The 17,762-nt window shown below is 40.6% G+C and overlaps 1 protein-coding gene across 4 annotated transcripts in view; it reads left to right on the top strand.

Moving 5' to 3' along the window:
- The window catches only part of SUGCT (succinyl-CoA:glutarate-CoA transferase), a 689,609-nt gene that overhangs the window by 401,845 nt on the left and 270,002 nt on the right, over positions 1-17,762 (top strand). For 2 of the 4 annotated variants that reach the window (XM_045005017.1, XM_045005016.1), the window contains exon 13: positions 6,871-6,984. The exons of the other annotated variants lie outside the window; for them this stretch is intronic. In XM_045005017.1, coding sequence (XP_044860952.1) covers positions 6,871-6,984 — 114 coding nt within the window. The remainder of the gene's footprint in view (positions 1-6,870; positions 6,985-17,762) is intronic. 4 annotated transcript variants of the gene reach the window in all.

Below are 17,762 nucleotides of genomic sequence, written 5' to 3'. Positions count from 1 at the left end.
CCCTCACTGCAATTCCAGGCGCTGGTTTGGAAGAGTGGGAAAGAGTCAGGAATAGCAGCTGTATCCCCAGTATTCCCTTCTCACAAGCAGGTAGGGGTGGAGTTGGGATGGAAAGAGATAGGGAGTGAATGGAGTCTTAGCTTCACCCCTCCTCCTTCCAGCATGTCAAGGCAGCATGTGGAGGGAAGTAAGAGAGGACTACAGGGAGTTTTCTTCTTCAGGAGGAAGCAGGGAAGGAACTGTGACTCACTTGGTACCACAGTTCCTTCCCAAGGTTCCTGCTAGGGCAGCATATTTATGGTTCAATCTGGCCCCTAATATTGCCGTTCCTTGCTCTCCCCATAAATCAAATAGGAATGATGATACCTAAATCACGTGAGGTTTTGGGGCTTAATTCTGTCAAGCAAAGAGTTTTCAGGAGTTTGAAGCTCCTCATCTGGAAGGGCAAAGTGCAGTTCTTATTCAGTTCAGAATTACTATTTAATAATTTGAATAGCGAGTATGATTTCATCCTCTTCTGTTTACTTCAGTTAATTTATCAGTTAGGGAACTGAGATATTTTAAGAGGAGATAAATCATCTCACTCTTCCCCTTCAGTACAAATGTTAGGATCTCTCAGAATATAGACATTTACAAAAGAGGGGAAAGTGGTTGCTCAGAGGAGCCATCATTAGTTCAGTCTGTGGACACAAACTGCTCACCTTCCCGCATCAATCGTTTTAAAGCAAACAGATTCCTGATATGACTTGTAGCTTTCAATAAAATCAGCCAAAAAGTGTTAGCCAAATACGGGCCTCCTTGGCATCCAGCAAATTAGTTGCATATCGCAGTGCTGATTGCAACTGGAAAGCAGTATAAATATCACATTTTACATGACACTTGTAAAATGTATTTCTTCCTTTTTTTTTTGTAACTTCCATCCCTTCATTGATGTAGCATGCCAGAAACTTTGCTAATTGTGTGATGCAGTTGAAGGAAACAATTCTGACTGCCAAGTTAAAAAAAATATTTATAAGGATCATTCAAACACTTTTTGGCTGATTCCAAATTCACTCTCACCTGGTTTACATTGTTTGTTACTCCATTGTCTCAATTTCCAGTAGTGTGAATCAGGTCAGAACCAGGCCCTTTGATTTTATATTTTGACTTTTACAAGGAGTAAGTATTGACCTAACTGTTTTGCTTGGCAGTGCAAATTTGCCTGTGCTTTGCAATTTTTAAATTGCTTCAGTGTAGTCCTAACAAATAATTTTGATATTTGTTGAAAACCACACACAGAATCATTAATCATGTGAAGATTTGCATAGATCTTCAGAAAGAGCTCATTATAATACCTGATAATAACAATTCCTTACATTTATGCAGAATTCTTCATCTTAAGAAATCCCAAAGTTCTTTAAGATCCCAATTCAGCAAAGTACATATGCATATGCTTTAGTACATCCTTAGTCAGAAAGCACCTAAAGCACATGCTTACATTACATTGATTTCAGTTGGAAATAAGTCTTTGATTAACTTGAAAAATGCGCTTAAGTGCTGTTCTGAAGTGAGATGCTTCCTTGAATCATATGCTGTTATGTGGAGGATCACTTTATTCACAACTGAATTGCAGCTACCTTTGGTGCAAAACACTGTATCAACACTAAGGGTATGTCTACAATGAAATAAAAACTCATGGCTGGCCATGCCAACAGACTCAGGCTTGGACTGTTTAATTGCCAAGTAGAAGTTTAGGCTTGGGCTGGCGCCTGGGCTCTGGGACCCTGAGAGGTGGGAGCGTCCCAAAGCTTGGGAGGCAGCCTGAGTCCGAATGTCTATAATGCAATTAAACAGCCCCTTAGCCTGAGCCCGAGTCAGCTGGCATGGGCCAGCCAAGGGGTTTTAATTGCATGGTAGACATTCCCTAAGATAGATTTTCAGGAAGTGAAATGAAGAACAATATATCCAGTTGAAGGACAGGTGGAAGTTTAGGTCAGCTTAGTATAATTGCCAAAATTGGAATTAGTCCAGGGAGTAACACCTTTATTCTTGTAAAAATCTTTAATGACCATGAGCGTGCAAAGCTCTGCTTTTAAATCTTAGCCAAAAGATGCATTGCTACTAATTTCTTGTTATACCAAATATTCATTTGAATCACAATGACTTTGTAAAAAGAAGTAAAAGATATTTTAAAAGATAAAATGTGAACTTCTTCCTTACACAGGCTCCTCATTAATTTTATTAGAAGTGTAGCAGAGCATTGTTCATTACTATGCTAGGATCCTTTCATCCCCACATCAGCTGGGTGTGGCTTTCACTAACCCTTATCTGTGAATGCATCACAGTCCGCACAGTTTTTATTTAGAAAAGATTTTAGTGAGAAAAAAGGAAGAGTTACTGTAATTCTCTTGATTTTTCTGCATTTGTTCTAAATACAAAGCCACAGCCCTACTTGAACATGGAAGTAATTTAGTCCCATTGAACCTCTCACATTGGTGAAGTTGCTCACGTGCAGAAGTTTCTGTAGGATTAAGCCTCATGGCTTTCTTGTCTATTTACATTGTCAGCAGGTCTGGGGGGCATAGACTGTCTACTACTGTATTTGTCCAGTGCCTAGCACAAGAGTGGGCAAACTTTTTGGCCCGAGAGCTGCATCTGGGTATACAAATTGACTTTGCTGGGTGCTCACCAACATGTAGGACTGAGCCCTCAGTGAGTTGTTGGGAGGGCGCAGAAGGAAGAGAAGGGAAGAGGCAGCTTACTGGTGAGTCAGGTGGATTCTTGGAAAGGGAACTCTTGGCCACTACACTTAAAACTGTTTTTGTTCACACTCTAAAACGCCAATAAAAACTTTCAAAAATATCAATGACACTGGAAAACCCATCATAAGGCCCAATCCTTCCAACAGTTGCTACCAAGTATAGTGCTTACTACCATGAGTATCCCATTGACTCATGATAATAAGCATTGTGCTCAGTACTGTTTGCTTATTCAGGCCTAGTAAGACTGGGGTTGATATAAGATGTGACGCCGCATGCTTCCAGCCATAGATTTCTTCAGGCCCGTGGCTGGAAGCATGAGGCATCAGCAAGGTGCACTGTCTTCCTCCTTGGGCAATCTTCGAGCATCCTTCAGATGCAAACCTTCCTTCAAAGCTGAATCTCTGCCTTTGAGAGGAAAGGCATCTGAAGTCATGAAAGTAAGACACATCTTAAAACATATGAACTGCTTTCCGTGCTGACAGAATTTAAATCTCATTATATAAAAAGGTGCTATAAGGAAACTTTATAGAGTGAATGTTCTTTATGAACTTGAAGGTAAGTTCAGCCAGTTTCCAGTTAATCTCCAGTATTGCCTGCAGCAGCGAAGTGAATTTCATAACAGATCCCCACCCCAAATGAAAACCATGTGCCTTTCTTTCTTCCTGCCTCCTCTTCCCCCCTCCACCCCAGAACTCTTCTTGATTTTTAAAGAACCTTGCAGGAATTCATAGAATTAAAACAACACAGTTAACACGTCTGTTACACATTAGGCCACATTAACAGAACCGCTTGCCTCCCTAAACAAACTGAAATATGGGCAAGTTTACAGTGGGATATGCCAATGGAACATGTAAAAGTTCGTGTGTAGATTCTCCATTCACGCAATTTGGAAAACTGCGTTAAAACGATCTTTCCTGCTGCACAGGGAGGTTAGCCTAAGTAAAGGAACAAATATGAAAACAGTGTGGTTTGATTCTTAAAAAAACACAGTTCTAAAGGAAGAATGGAAGATCTGATTTTGAATTTGTTTCTCAAATAGTTCCAGTGCCAGCAATTTCAGAATAATATGTTTCTGTATACTGTCCTAATTATTTCAGCCTTTTTTTAAAAATGCCATTAGTGACTCTTCCTTTGAGAGGAAAAGATTTCTAGAATAGCCACGGACTTCCTCTGTGACCTTGGTGTGTTAGTGCATAAAACTGTGACAACAGGCACACAGGCACTAGCAAGCAGGAGTCAGGAGAACATCTGCCAATATTGCAGGTCCTCTCTGTGTGTCTCAGAGTATGTCACCAATAGCTGCTGACCTCATCATTTCAGGGCTGCAGAATGACTCAGAAATGTTTACTCTTCAAATTGCTGAAGGGACAAGCTGCCAACTTCCTTCTCTCAGAATGGTCACTAAGTCCCAAATCTCTGCAAATCCTGTTTTAAGCCGTAAATGTAACTTTTAAATATGTTATGCATAAAGCTTCTTATTTGGAACATTACCAGTCTATAGAAAGTTGTGTGTATGTGTATAAGTGAAAAGTCCCTAGAAGCTTCCCAGACTTTTCTTGGTTCCCAGAAGAAAATCCATGTCTACCTTTCTCAAGGAAGCCATGCTAAAGCCCAACTATTGATAAGTATATTTAATTTAAACAAGGTTGACCTGACCTAGTAAGGTCAGATTTCTGATCTAACCTGATTCAGCCTGATTGGAAATACTACAATATGGGTTTTTCACGTAATCATAGACTCTAGGGCAGGGGTTCTCTAACTTCACTGCACTGTGACTCCCTTCTGACAACAAGAATTAATACACAACCCCGTGGGAATTTGCTATTGACTACAACGGAACTAAGATTTTGCCCCTAAAATGCAATTTCTCTGATATTTGGAATGTGTGCTGGCAGTTCAGTGAGAGCTTCTTACCCAAATGTTAGTCAGGCTAAAAAGACTCTCCCAAAAAGGTGTCAGTGCATACAGGAGGCAGACATGACTGTGGAGTGTTTCAGGATTTGTGAATGTTATTCAGGGAGCAAGAAAAGATTTTGCTAAAAAAGCAGAAGGCCAAATCATGGAATCTTTATATATTGTCTTATGTGGGAGTATAGCTTTAGTAAGGGAGGATTTGACCTAAATTTATTACCTGGTACTTGTATTTTTATAATTGAATTAAATGGATGGATTATGCTGTTGAATTTTTGATACACGGCTTGTGTTTAAATCATGTTTTGTGAGAGATTGCATGTCCGCTATTAGAGATTTTCTCCCTTTGCTTGCTAAATCCATTAATGTCATTTTCATTGCTGATTTCTAGACTCCTGTCTCCTTTATGTATTAGAATATTTTGTTGATACTTATGTTTTTGAGAAACATTTTAAACAGATAACTAAAAAGCTAAAGAGAAAAATTATATATTGTAATTTGAGCACAAGTGTCAAATTTTAACATATGGTTTTCATGTTGTTCTCAGGTTCATTTGAAAGTTTTGGCATTAATTAACAAAAAGGAAAAAAGTCCTTCTAAAGTCATCACAAGTACAGAGCAGTAACATGAGGCTGATGAATTATTGTGTGATGTGTTTCACTATATAAACGTATACATTTTCAAAATATAGTGGTAACAGTTCTCCAAATTGCAATCCATCAAAAATGATATTTTTTTTCTTCTGAAAAATGAAACTTTTGCATTTCTGGCTAGTTTCCATAGATTGAAAAAAAGTTGCTTTATGCTTTTAGACTGCTTCTCACTCCTGGTTAATTGGTAGATTTGAGTTTCATTTGGGATTTTTCTTGTGTTCTTTCCATTTAAAATATCAAATGATTCTGCAGTTATATTTTTTCAAGCTGAAATAGCTAGGTGGCTTAAAGCCCTGGAAAATTAATATTGATCTAATTAGACTTTGGGATAACTCTTTTCAGTGCTTAACACTGGCTGTAAGCACTGACCATTTCAGCAGCTTCTGCAAAAAGAAAAGTATGAGTACTTTGGAAAAAGGATTTGGGCTGCTGAGTTGTTTCACTTGGGTGATGGTTAGCTTAGACCAGTCTGAAGGAATCACTCCAGACCTGCCACCTGAGATAAAAATATTCTGCATACCCCAAGTCCACATTTTAATCCTTCACTTAAAACACGCCTAAATGATTGCTACTGAATGAAATGGAACTTTTGATCTATTTTATTTATTACTCCAAATTTTAAAAATACAGCTATAAATGCCCATCTGATATTCTTCGTTAACACACTAAACGGCAAAACCAGGGCACCACATTACTGGACTTGCTCCTGCTCTCATTTGCCTCAATGGAAGCAGGACTGAACCTGTTGTCTTGCTCTTTGGTCATCAGGAAGACTGTGAATAACACTCCACAGTTCACACTCCACTTCTTCAGTTTCTTTATCTACCCATAATCCCCCTTTTCTTAAAGGTATATCTGCTTTATTATTGTAACCTCTTAAGCAAATATCTAACTTTAAAGATTTATTTTTGCCTGATTCAGTAGCCAAGGAACTTAGACGACTTAGTTCCAGAAACTACAACCTATAAAGTACAGTTCTAGATTCCACAACATATGAAGAGAATTAATTAAATAAGAAATAAGAAAAAAAAAGTTTTGGTGTGATTCTCTTCTGAAATCCCCCTCCCGTATTTGAAGGGTGGAGAAGGGGTTTGATCAGACTGGCAGGGGGATAGCCATCCCCAGAATTTTAGTCCGAGGGAAGGCCTACCTTCGGTCATCAGAGTGCCCCCAATCTCCCCATTCACTCCTCCTATCCAAAACACATGAATGGGTTGTGTGTGGGCTTGTGGATATGGCTGGGTAGAGTGGAATGGAGTATTTGCCTCCCCTAGCCCCGATTGGACTGTTCATGTAGATGAGGGAGCCAGCTGACTCCTGCAAATGTCCCCTCCTTAGCTGGTTAAATATTCCCAGGCATGTTGCAACCATTCATGTTGCTGAGCTGCCCTGTCCTAAAGGTGGTGTAGTTGTCACCAGGCCCAGCAAGAAAAATTTGGGACCCTTGTACATCATTTTCACTGGGCCCCACCCCTTTCCATTTCACCCCAGTTACAGATGTTTTGGGGGCTCCCCTGAGCTCAGTAGCCTGATACAATTCCCCCTGCCCCCCATCTGGCTTCCAGAATTGCTGTGGATCTGGCAGATCACTTTGGGATCAGGAAGGCATTTTTCTTCTGATCAAGACTGACAAGGTGTCCAGTGGTTTTTCACCTTCTTCACAGCAGCCTGGAGGCCTGGTAAGTGGGGGATAGTCATGATAAGAGATAATACCAAATAAATAAATAAAATGAGAGAGTGACAATAAACATCAATATTGCAGTAACTTGGGGCTGTTGTTCAGTGCAGTGTTGTGGTGTTCAGTGTCAGAGCCACCCAGAGGCCAGCTCCTGGTGTAAACCTGAGCACTGGCCAAAAGAAGGACTGATAGACCTTGTTAGGGGAGGAAAATTCGTAAGTTTTCATAGATGGAAATACCCCACGCCTGTATCCTTACTCCTCCTCATCAGGAGGGGAGGGTGTAGCATTTAGCAGTGAGTAGAATCAAGAATTTGGTAGGAGAGGTTTGGCTAAGGATGCCAACCCTCATTCTTTGGTTGTATGAGACTGAGGGCATTTTAACCCACACTGGACCCTGCATGATAGTTTGGGAGTAGGAAGACCAGCTCAACCTCACCTATAAGAAGCAGCTATCAAAATTAGGCCTGTACAATTTAATCACCAAAACACCATCTAAAAGTCTGTAAAAGTAAGTTAAAGGCTGTCTCTCGCCTTTGTATAGAAGTACATAGACATTGCTTAAATATGTGGCACTTTTCCACCAAGATTTTCTTTTAGTACCATGTGACTTAAAGCTGATAATCTTTCAATTTAGCATGGTTTACCTGCATGCAGTTCAGCAAACCTTAATTGCCTTAAATACCTGAACAAGTTAAAAAAAGACATAGCCTTATGACAACCTGCTCTTCTGATGTTTGTTTATGCATGACAAATAAGTGGGCTGCCTCCATGGTCCCTGCCTGACAAAGCTCCAGATTTTTTTCTGGACACGTTCTGTGGCAGCTCGTTTCTTTCCCAGTATATGTTGATGGATTAAGGGAGAAGTCAGACAGTCCCTAGCCGTCAATTGCCTATAACCAAGAAAGCCCTGACTAAAGATGGGATATTTCTCAGTGCTAGAAGGGTGAAACTGAATTAACATATGTCTGAGCTGTCCTTTTATACCTTATTCACTTAACCCTCATTCAGACTGGGATTTCCTTTTTCTGAAAGGTATTACTGCCTTCCTTCCCCACCCATTGCATGCTATTTTTAAACCTTGAATATTTTGCAGTCTGTAGAAAGAAAAGCTGCTAAGGAATATCCATGCCACTGAAAATTTGGGGAAAGTGATGGTGAACATCTGTCATATATGTAATTTTATTGGATAGTTAAGCCCCTTTATTTTCCGTTTACACTGATTTTTATCAAAAAATTCCCGGGTTTTACAAAAGGTATTATTCCTTTTTTTCTGATTTTCATTCTACTTTTGGATCATTCAGATATATAAAAAATAACTTGTTTTATTAGGAAAATACAATGCATTGCATGAGATACATGTATTACAATAATACTTTAATCTGTGTGTACATGCAAAGCTGCCTGTTGAAGTAGGGTTATGTATTAGTCTAGAACGGGTAGGCAACCTGTGGCACGTGTGCCAAAGGCAGCAAGTGAGCTGATTTTCAGTGGCACTCCCACTGCCCAGGTCCTAGCCACCAGTCTGCGGGGGTTCTGCATTTTCATTTAATTTTAAATGAAGCTTCTTAAACATTTTAAAAACCTTATTTACTTTACATACAACAATAGTTTAGTTATATATTACAGACCTATAGAAAGAGACCTTCTAAAAATGTTAAAATGTATTACTGGCACGCAAAATCTTAAATTAGAGTGAATAAATGAAGACTTGGCACACCACTTCTGAAAGGTTGCCGACCCCTGGTCTTGAAGATACAAACAATAAATAAACAGGCACGCACACAAGCGCTGAAGTGCGTACACATCTGAATGTGCTGATGAATCTCACACCCACCACGTACACATTTCAAGCTGTTAGCAAATAACGGTTTAAAGATTTGAAACACTAAAATGGGAAGAAAACAAAAATCTGTATCAGAATATCTTTCAGAACACAAGGAAGTATTTGAAAGTTAAAAAAAAAACAGGATAAAAGGGTGAATTGAGTGTATGCGCTGCAAATGGTGTGGTCCAATTATTAAATATAAATATTTATAGGCTAATAGTTCTAAGTCTACAACAGTAAACTGTTTATTCAAATGAAATGTTTTATTTGGGGATTAGAGATGTATTATTTTCTTAAACTCAGAGGTGGCATTGTGTTTTGAGTTCTGTTTTAGTTCTGCAGCATACCGCATTGATGAATGGAATTCAAAGCATTAATCTACTGAATACTTTTTTCCCGTCTTTCCATCCACTAAAATAAACCCCGATGTTTACCCAGAAAAATTATTATTTTTCACCAATTTTCACTTGTTTTTGTTGTGGTGGTAATAAACACTGGTAATAAATTCCCAGAAAAAACCCTAAATAAAATAAAAACTGAAAAAAAGGGCCCTGTGCATAGTGTAATTTTATTCAGAGGGCTCCTCTCACCTCTACTGTTGAGACTCAAGAGTAACTCCACTGAAGTCAGATGACTTATACTGATAAAACTGAGGCATTTGTGAAGAGAATCAGGCCCACCACCTCCATATATCCGGTTATTTACATGGACCCCATTACCCACCTTGTCTGACAACTTCACAAACACTAATTAATTTATCCTCACAATGTTCTTGATTGGTAGGGGAGTATCGTTCCCCCCATTGTAAAAATGAGAAAGTGAGGCACATAGAAATTAAGTTACGTTCCCAAAGTCACGCAGGAGACCTATGATGGAGTCAAGAATTGACGCTAGGTCTCCTGGGTCCCAGTCCGTTTCCTTAGCCACAAAACTCTTCTTCCCCTTGATGCCTGGGTCTCTAGGTTATTCACTCAGATGCAGCCCACATTAGTAATAACTGGAAGTTGTTGCCATTGATGGTCTGCATTAAATATAGTCCATGTTGCAAAATGCACTGCAGCTTTGGTGACTTGCTGGCATTTTATTGGCAGTCTCAGCAGGGAGACTAGAGAACGCATGACCATCGAGAAGGTGCTTTCCCCTGACAGTGACAGTGTAGGGATGCTATTCACAGTTATTTACCGTTTATGCTGGTAAATAGTAGCAATTGGTGTTTGGGTGAATATCAGTTGGTTCTGATAACCATCCCCAAAGCCATCCTTATCCAAAATTCATTTGAACCTGTTTGTGTGGAGCTTAGGCTAGGAATTTCATGAGAAGAGGTTTTTCTACAAGATTTTTGATGCATCTCTATTCAGTCTGATTGGATTGACTGCGGTATTGACCTTTCATATAATCATAGTGTAAACGAGTCAGACTCACCCCTGCACCGCCTCCTGCTGGTGACTTCGGGAATTAGCTCACTTCCAGCCAGGAGCGCCCTCTGCAGGCCAGTGAGCCACCTGTCCTCTGGCCCCGAGTCCCTCCCTGGACCCCGATGCCTCTTTCAACTGGGTCTCCCCCTCCCAGGGGAACCCCTTCCCCACTATCCCCACTTTGCCTCAGTATTGGCTACTGCCCAGTCTCCATCTAGTCCCTGTCCCTGGGGCAGACTGCAGTATAAGCCACTCATCATCAGCAAAGAGGTTTGGACCTGCTGCCTTTGCCTAACCCTGGATTGCCCCCTGCAACCCCCAGTACCTCTTGGCCTAATGCTAGGCGGCAGCCTGGGGCTTTCCAGGCAGGAGCTGCCCAGCTCCTCTGCCTTTCCCCAGCCCTGCTTCACCCAGGTACCCCGTGTCTAACTCCCTGCAGCCAGGCCCATCTCCCTCTACAGCCAGAGGGGACTGTCTGGGCTCCTGGCTCACAGCATCTTATAGGGGCCAGCTGGTCCTGATTGGGACCTGGCCACAGCTGAGCCTGCTTTCTCCCAAACAGCCCAGGCTTCTTGCCCCAGCTACAGCCCTCTCCTGGGCTGTTTTAAGTCCCAAAGGGCAGGAGCGGGTAGCCACCCCGCTACACATAGATTCTAGGAGTTAGAGATGGAACCATTTATTAGATCGTCCAATCCATTTCCTGACAGCTCAGGATTATTTCATATAGTTTATTTTATAGTGTTCTGTCTACTCTAGTTTTAAAAATCCAAATCATTGGGGCTCCCATGACTTCCCTTAGGAGACTTAACTAATAAGCCTAGTCGGTCTTAGCATCAGGAAGTTTTTATATTCAGCCTGTATTTTCCCTTTCTCATTTTCATCCCATTAATTTTAGCTATACACCAATGCAGCACACTAAATAATTCCTCTGCAACCTTGGTGTTGACACTCATCAAGTATTTGTAAACGACAATTGTTCCCAAAGCTGTCGCTTAGCCAAGCCATTCCAATTCAACTCTTTTATTCTTTCCTCATAAGTCAGTCCTTTTGGTCCCTAATCAATTGTATTGCTCTTGTTTTTTTGGTACTTTTCTTTCTGGTCCCCACTGAAACCAGGCAGTGCACAGGCATCTGAAAATGAAAAAGCAAAATATGAACTAAATGCTTCTAAATGCCAAAAATGGTTTTGGCTCCAGGAGATTTTTGGGTGAAAGTTTCTGTCGGTTCTTGTTTTGCCTCAGCAGCCATTGGCCTCTTTAGGAAACAAAAGACCTTCTTTTGCAGTTTGTCATGTCAACACCTCTCATGAGCTCTACATTCCTTTGACCTTTGAAAAAGAAACGAAAAAGAAAAATCAAACAGGAGACTGTGAAAAAACCACCAAAGCAGATATACAATAATAATGCAAAGAAATTCTGCCTCGTGACTTCAGCATTACAATGTCATCTGAACACTTGACAGTACCATATAGTTTGATATTTTCAATTAGATGCAAGTCAAAAATGTAAATGAAGAGGAAGCCTGACAACTTCTGGAAAAATTCTGAAAAATCAATTAAGATACTATTACCATTCTTCATGACTTTTCAGGTTACTGGCTAAATCATCCTTCAGCTAGTGGACCATAAATCATTTTTTAATTTTACCTTTTTTCCCTTTGGTTTAATGCTCAAACCCTTCTGGAATAAACCTGCAGGAAACCTGAACATTTTTGAGTGTTCATGTGTCCTGTTGACAGGAATGGTATATTTATTTCATGATGCAGTTATCTCGGTATTGAGCTCATTTAGGTCAGGAGGATTGTGTTTGGTTCATTTGTCAAGGTTTGGAGTGTGGAAAGGGTGTCTTGTCCTATGTTTCTTTCACCAAAACCCAGCAGTGACAGTATTAACGGAACTAAATTGCTGAACTGAATAAGGTGGAATGTTCAGAGGATACTATGGGAGTTAGGCACCTCACTTGGGAGCTGGGTGACTAGGGACAGATTTTTTTAAAGGTATTTCAGTCCCTAAAGATGTGGATAGGTGCCTACTGGATTTCCCCTAGTGCTTTTGAAAATACAAGCACCTATGACAATCCCACCAGGAGCCTATCTGCAGCTTCAGGCACTTAAATATATTTTAAAATCTGTCCTCTACCACTCTTAGGCCCCTTTGAAAATCCCAGCCTAAATATTTATGTTCTGGAATTGAATTTTGAAAATGGTCGCCTTTGATAAGAAAAATTCCAAAAGACATTTCAGTTTTACTGAGACATTTATATCTCATATAATATTCAGTAACTCTTTGGACACATGTATATGATCCAAGAGTATGTACAATACAAAGCATCAGGATACTCATGTAAGGCAATTACAAACTCTTCTGATCCTTTGATAGCATTAAGGTTGCATTGGGGTTAGATCCTATTTTACATTGAGCATTTATAATACGTTAGTGCATATTTTATATTAAGAATATTTTCTAACTGGTAGCTAATATTTATTAGTCAGTGCATTAATTAAAATAAACAAGTAAAATATATTTCCTCTGTCAGTGTCTTTTGTAATGGTTCACTTAAAAGTTACAATTTCTAATAGTTCAACATTTTCATTATAGTAGAATATTTGTTACACAGTTACACATCTCAAAGCTCTATAGGACATTTTTTTCATGTTCAGATTTCCCTATTATAATTTGAGATGATGATAATCAATCTGATAAACTAAAATAGCTTTATAGACTGCATTCATTAATGGACAAAATACATCCACATTGATGGGATGTGTTAAATCTACAGACACCACAACATTCAGATTTAAGGCTATATCATTCTTTACTCACCTGGTGGTGTCAATGTATTGTAGCCCTGATACCAAAAAGTGGTAATCTGCACAAGCCACTATGGTCTGCATGGAATCCCACTGAAGTTAAAGGGACTTCACATGGGTTGTGGATCCACACAGAAGGTTCATTTTGCAGGATCAGAGGCTAGTACCTAAGTTTATTGTTTAGAGATGATATTTACTGTACCTTGTGACAACATGTTGAGCTCATGAAATTTCAGTCAGATGCCCCAATCCTGCAAATTGCTCCAAGGACCCTGCCCTTCAGTGGAGCAGAGGTTTTATTTTATGAAACAATTTGCAGGATAGGGACCAGTGTTTTAAATTTCCATTACTTTGGCAGGTTTAAATGAGATCTCATTTCTATACAATTTTTACATTCAATTCTCTTTCATTATTTTCTGTCCACATAGCAGTGTTAAAAATTAAAAGCTATTATGGAAAGGAAATATTTAAAGAAGTGCATATGACTTGACATGATAAACCATTTCTGGCATATGCGCTAAATATTTATTACGGTGGAATCTACTTAAAGTGAACTCAGATGTAGTGAAACATTGTTATATATTTCCATCAGTAATTATAGAAATTTACAGATCAGCAAAGTAGGAAAGATGCTACTTGAAAATCTACTAGAGTCAAAACGCAGTGATTTAGATTTTGGAATAGACTTGTGTTACAAATGGACTTGCAAATTAATAGTACAGACAGGTATGATTTTCTTGATTTAAGGATATTTACTTTGTACATTTTGACATGATTGTGACAATTTGCGTTTTAACAGTTTATAAAATTTTAACTTTTTGAAGCTCAACATCTACTTCATTAAATAATTGTCTGCCACCTATAATTTCCTGCAACTGTGAAAAGTTAAATCGATAAAAATCTAAAAAAAGCTTAAAAATAAACATTGATGTTATCCATCAAAATTATACAAAAATAAAAATCCAATTCTGCCAAACCTAGTTATACTGAAGTATGAGAGTTCTGAAATGTCTCAAAAATGTTACATACAAATAGCAATTTCAGTTATGTTGAACCTCTGCTTCAAGTCATATTGGTCTGCAAAAAAAATCCTTTCACTAGGAGAGATTATTGTTTATTTTATCTGATCGTAGTGTTTGGCCTAGCTGTGGTACTAGGGCGAGATGCTAGTTTTTCCATCATTAAAATTGAAGGTGGTCTTTCATTATAAATCCGATTTAATCACAACTCACTTAACTTAAAAAACAAACAGATTGATCAGAAAATTTGCATATGTGAATTTATGTCAAGAAGAATTCTGTGAGAATTTTCATGTAAATTGAGTAAGAGGTCAGGAGGCTTGAGGTTCAAAAAATGAAGAGGTCTGTAATAATTTCCTGCCTTTCCTTGGTACATCATAACTCCTGTACAACTTGCCTTATAAACGTCAAGTTTGTTTTAATCTGTTGGTTTTGGGGAGCAGTGGTGCCATTGTTCTACGGAGTTTATTGGTGAAATCAATAAGTTTTTAATAGTGGTATCTATGTAAATTATGGTCCAGAGGTAGATCTTATAAACTGTACATGCTCCTGTCATGGAAAGTCATGAAAGGGGAAGCAGCAGGCAGGGAAATACAGTGGGAATGAGATAGAAAGAGAAAGATTGTCTATGCTTGAAATGCTACAGCTACACCACAGTACCACTTCAGAGTAGACATTCACTATAGCGATGGGAGGAATTCTCCCATTGGCATATGTAGTTCACCTCCCTGAGAGGCAGTAGCTGAGTTAACTGAAGAATTCTTTCCATCACCCCAGCACTTGTCTACACAGGATTAGGCTTGCTTAACTACGTTGCTCAGGGGGGTGGATTTTTCACACCTCTGAGGAATGTAGCTGGGTTGACTTAACTTTTGAGTATAGGCCTTGTGTCATAAACAGATAGTTAAGGGTTAAAGTCTGTTTTACCTGTAAAGGGTTAACATGTAGTACCTGGTGACCACCTGACCAGAGGACCAATCAGAGATAAGATTTTTTCAAATCTCTGTGGAGGGAAGCCTTTGTCTGAGTGAGAACTGTTTTTGGATTTAACAGAGGACAGTCATGTCCCCAAGTTCTCCTGGAGTAGTTTCTACTAATTAATAGTGAGTATTAATTAGAAAGGCGAATTAGTCTTATGATTTGATTTCTATATTTGCAATTGTGTGTTTGCTAAAGGAAATGCTTTATTCCTGTTTGCTGATATTGCTTTTACTGAGAAAGGGGGAGGGGGAATTCTCTCCAGAGATTGATAAGGTTATACCCTATGAGTGTCCAGCTTGGGCTCATAGAGATTCTGTATTTTTCTTTTTATTCTTTAATAAATTCTTTTCTTTTCTTTGGACTTGGTTAATTCCTTCCCTTGGGGAAATTCAGGGGAAGGGGAGGGGGAAGTGGGCTGCTTCCCTGTGTGTAGAGATTCAAGGCGTTTGAATCCAGGCAACTCTGTCTCCAGAGCAGGCTGGAGAGAGGGAAGAGGGGGGAGGTTCCTCCTCTGTGAATTGATCTGTGTTCCCAAGGGGGGAAACAGGGTGTCCCGGCCCACGGAATGGCCCGGGGGGTGGCAGCCGAAGGGGACCCCTCCCCTAGGATATTGGGGCGGCGGGAAGACATGCGGGTCCTCACCTTGAAACCGCCCAGTTTCAAGTGAGGGTAGACTCCTGACATGGTGGCAGTGGTGTTTCGGACCCAGAGAGAGAGGCAAGGCTTTTCTACCAGAGGCACTCTGAGGCAGTTTCAGGGTTACAAGTATTTTCAGTTTTTTGCAGGGCTTTCTGTTACAAAGCCTCCGGTGGAGAGGTACTGGCGTCCATTGTGATACAAGGTACCACTCAGGATTCCTGAGGTGGGGGGAAGTGCTCGACAAAGTACATTCCCATCCAACAGGGAAAACAGGTTTGGGGGGGGAGACACAAACCCTCCAGCCAGATTTTTTTTCCCTGTGTCTTTTCAAATCCTCTGGAGCCAGGCAATACAAATCTCCGAGAGGATTTACTACACTTTTCTGCAGGTACTAAGTAGCACCAGCCGGTCCGCTGGGCTTATTAGTAAGATTGTTTTTTTGGAAACAGATTTTCAGCTGGGTTTAGCTGAGGCATAAGGTTTCTAACAGGCTGTGTTAGAAAAGGATTTTTTTCCTTCTTCTTTTCTTTTTTCTCCTTTTTTTCTTTCTGTCTGCTTAGAAACAGCTAGGAAAGAGGTGCAAGTTTTTCTAGGAGGCTTGTTAAAAAGGACCCCCACTGGGAGGTACTTAGCAAGTGCTAGAAACAGGACAAACCAGTTTTTTTGGGTCTTCTCAGTATATCAGCAAACAGCAACTACACATTTGCAAATGAAAAGGTTTTGTTTCTTTTCTATTCAGTCTCTCGGGAATAGAGAGGGTTAGGAATTGGGGAAACCAATTCCCTGACTGCAAAGGGGTGTGGCCAGCACCAAAAAGCAACACCAGCAAGCCACACATAAAATTCACTGACTGCAGAGGGGTGTGGCCAGCACCAAAAAGCAACACCAGCAAGCCACACATAAAATTCACTGACTGCAGAGGGGTGTGGCCAGCACCAGAAGGCACTGTTCCCCATCCCAAGAAATTTCCCACCTACATGGCAGGTGAGGACACTAAGGCCTTCTTCAAAAAGGTTAAAAGGACCTGCCATGGGTACAGCATCCCTGAAGACCAGTACAAGGACTGGTCAGGAAAAAGGACTTTTGCTGTCTATTACAATTATTCCATCCCCATGCTACTGGGGGAAGACTTGGCCAACCATGTGCAGCTGGCCAAGAGGGGGGGAGTGGTCACCCGCGGCCAGGCCAAACAAGCAGGCACTCCCATCCCTATTCCTGAGCCATCCACCAGGACCCTGTCTGTGTTACCAGAGACCCAGACAGAGGTGGTGGAACCGGATCCCATGCCAACAACTACAGCAGCCATAGTACATCCAGTCCCAGGACCGGAACTGGAAAAGCAACCAGCGGCAGAACCAGCGCCAGCACTGACGCCAGCGCTTGCAACTCCACCGCCAGGGGGCGCCAACGGGCCTAAACTGGCAGAAGCAGCAGACAACTCTACCCAAGAGGCTCAGCCAGAGCCTAAAATATCACCTTGTGCACCAGCGGAGAGCGGTCCACAGTCAATGAAAACAACCTCATCACCTACATCGCTCCCAGAGGAACTGGTGTCTCCCGCCTCAAGGGAACAGTTCCAGACTGAGCAGGAAGCCGATGACAGCCTTAAGAAAGCTTTGGGCGGCGGCACGAAGCAACCCACCGCCTCTCAGCTCTTCTACCCAATTCCAGTTTGTTGTAAAACAAGGACTTTTATATAAGGACATTCTTTCTGGTGGACACCAGGAAGGCCAGCATCCTCAAAGACAGTTGGTAGTTCCAACTAAGTACTGGGACAAGCTCTTAAGCTTGGGCCCTGACATCCCAGGGGGCATTCTGGGGTCAACAAAGCAAAAACAGGTTAAAAACATTCCTTCCACTGGGAGGGGATGGGCAAGGACAATGCCAAGTATGTCCGCTCAAATGCATACAAAGTGTTCTTCAGTGTCAAAAATCTTGTTGTTTACATACTTAGTAGTATATGTAATAGTGCATGTGTTTTGTTTATCTGTTTATGTTACAGTGCTAGGAGGAAATCACCACCAGTAGTTCCCACTGTTGGCGATTTGGGGGGCGTGTCATAAACAGATAGTTAAGGGTTAAAGTCTGTT

Source organism: Mauremys mutica, chromosome 2 (genome assembly GCF_020497125.1).
Source record: "Mauremys mutica isolate MM-2020 ecotype Southern chromosome 2, ASM2049712v1, whole genome shotgun sequence".
In the NCBI taxonomy this organism is placed as follows: Eukaryota; Metazoa; Chordata; order Testudines; family Geoemydidae; genus Mauremys; species Mauremys mutica.
Note: the sequence above shows the minus strand (reverse complement) of the source record. Positions and strands in the feature narration are given on the sequence as shown.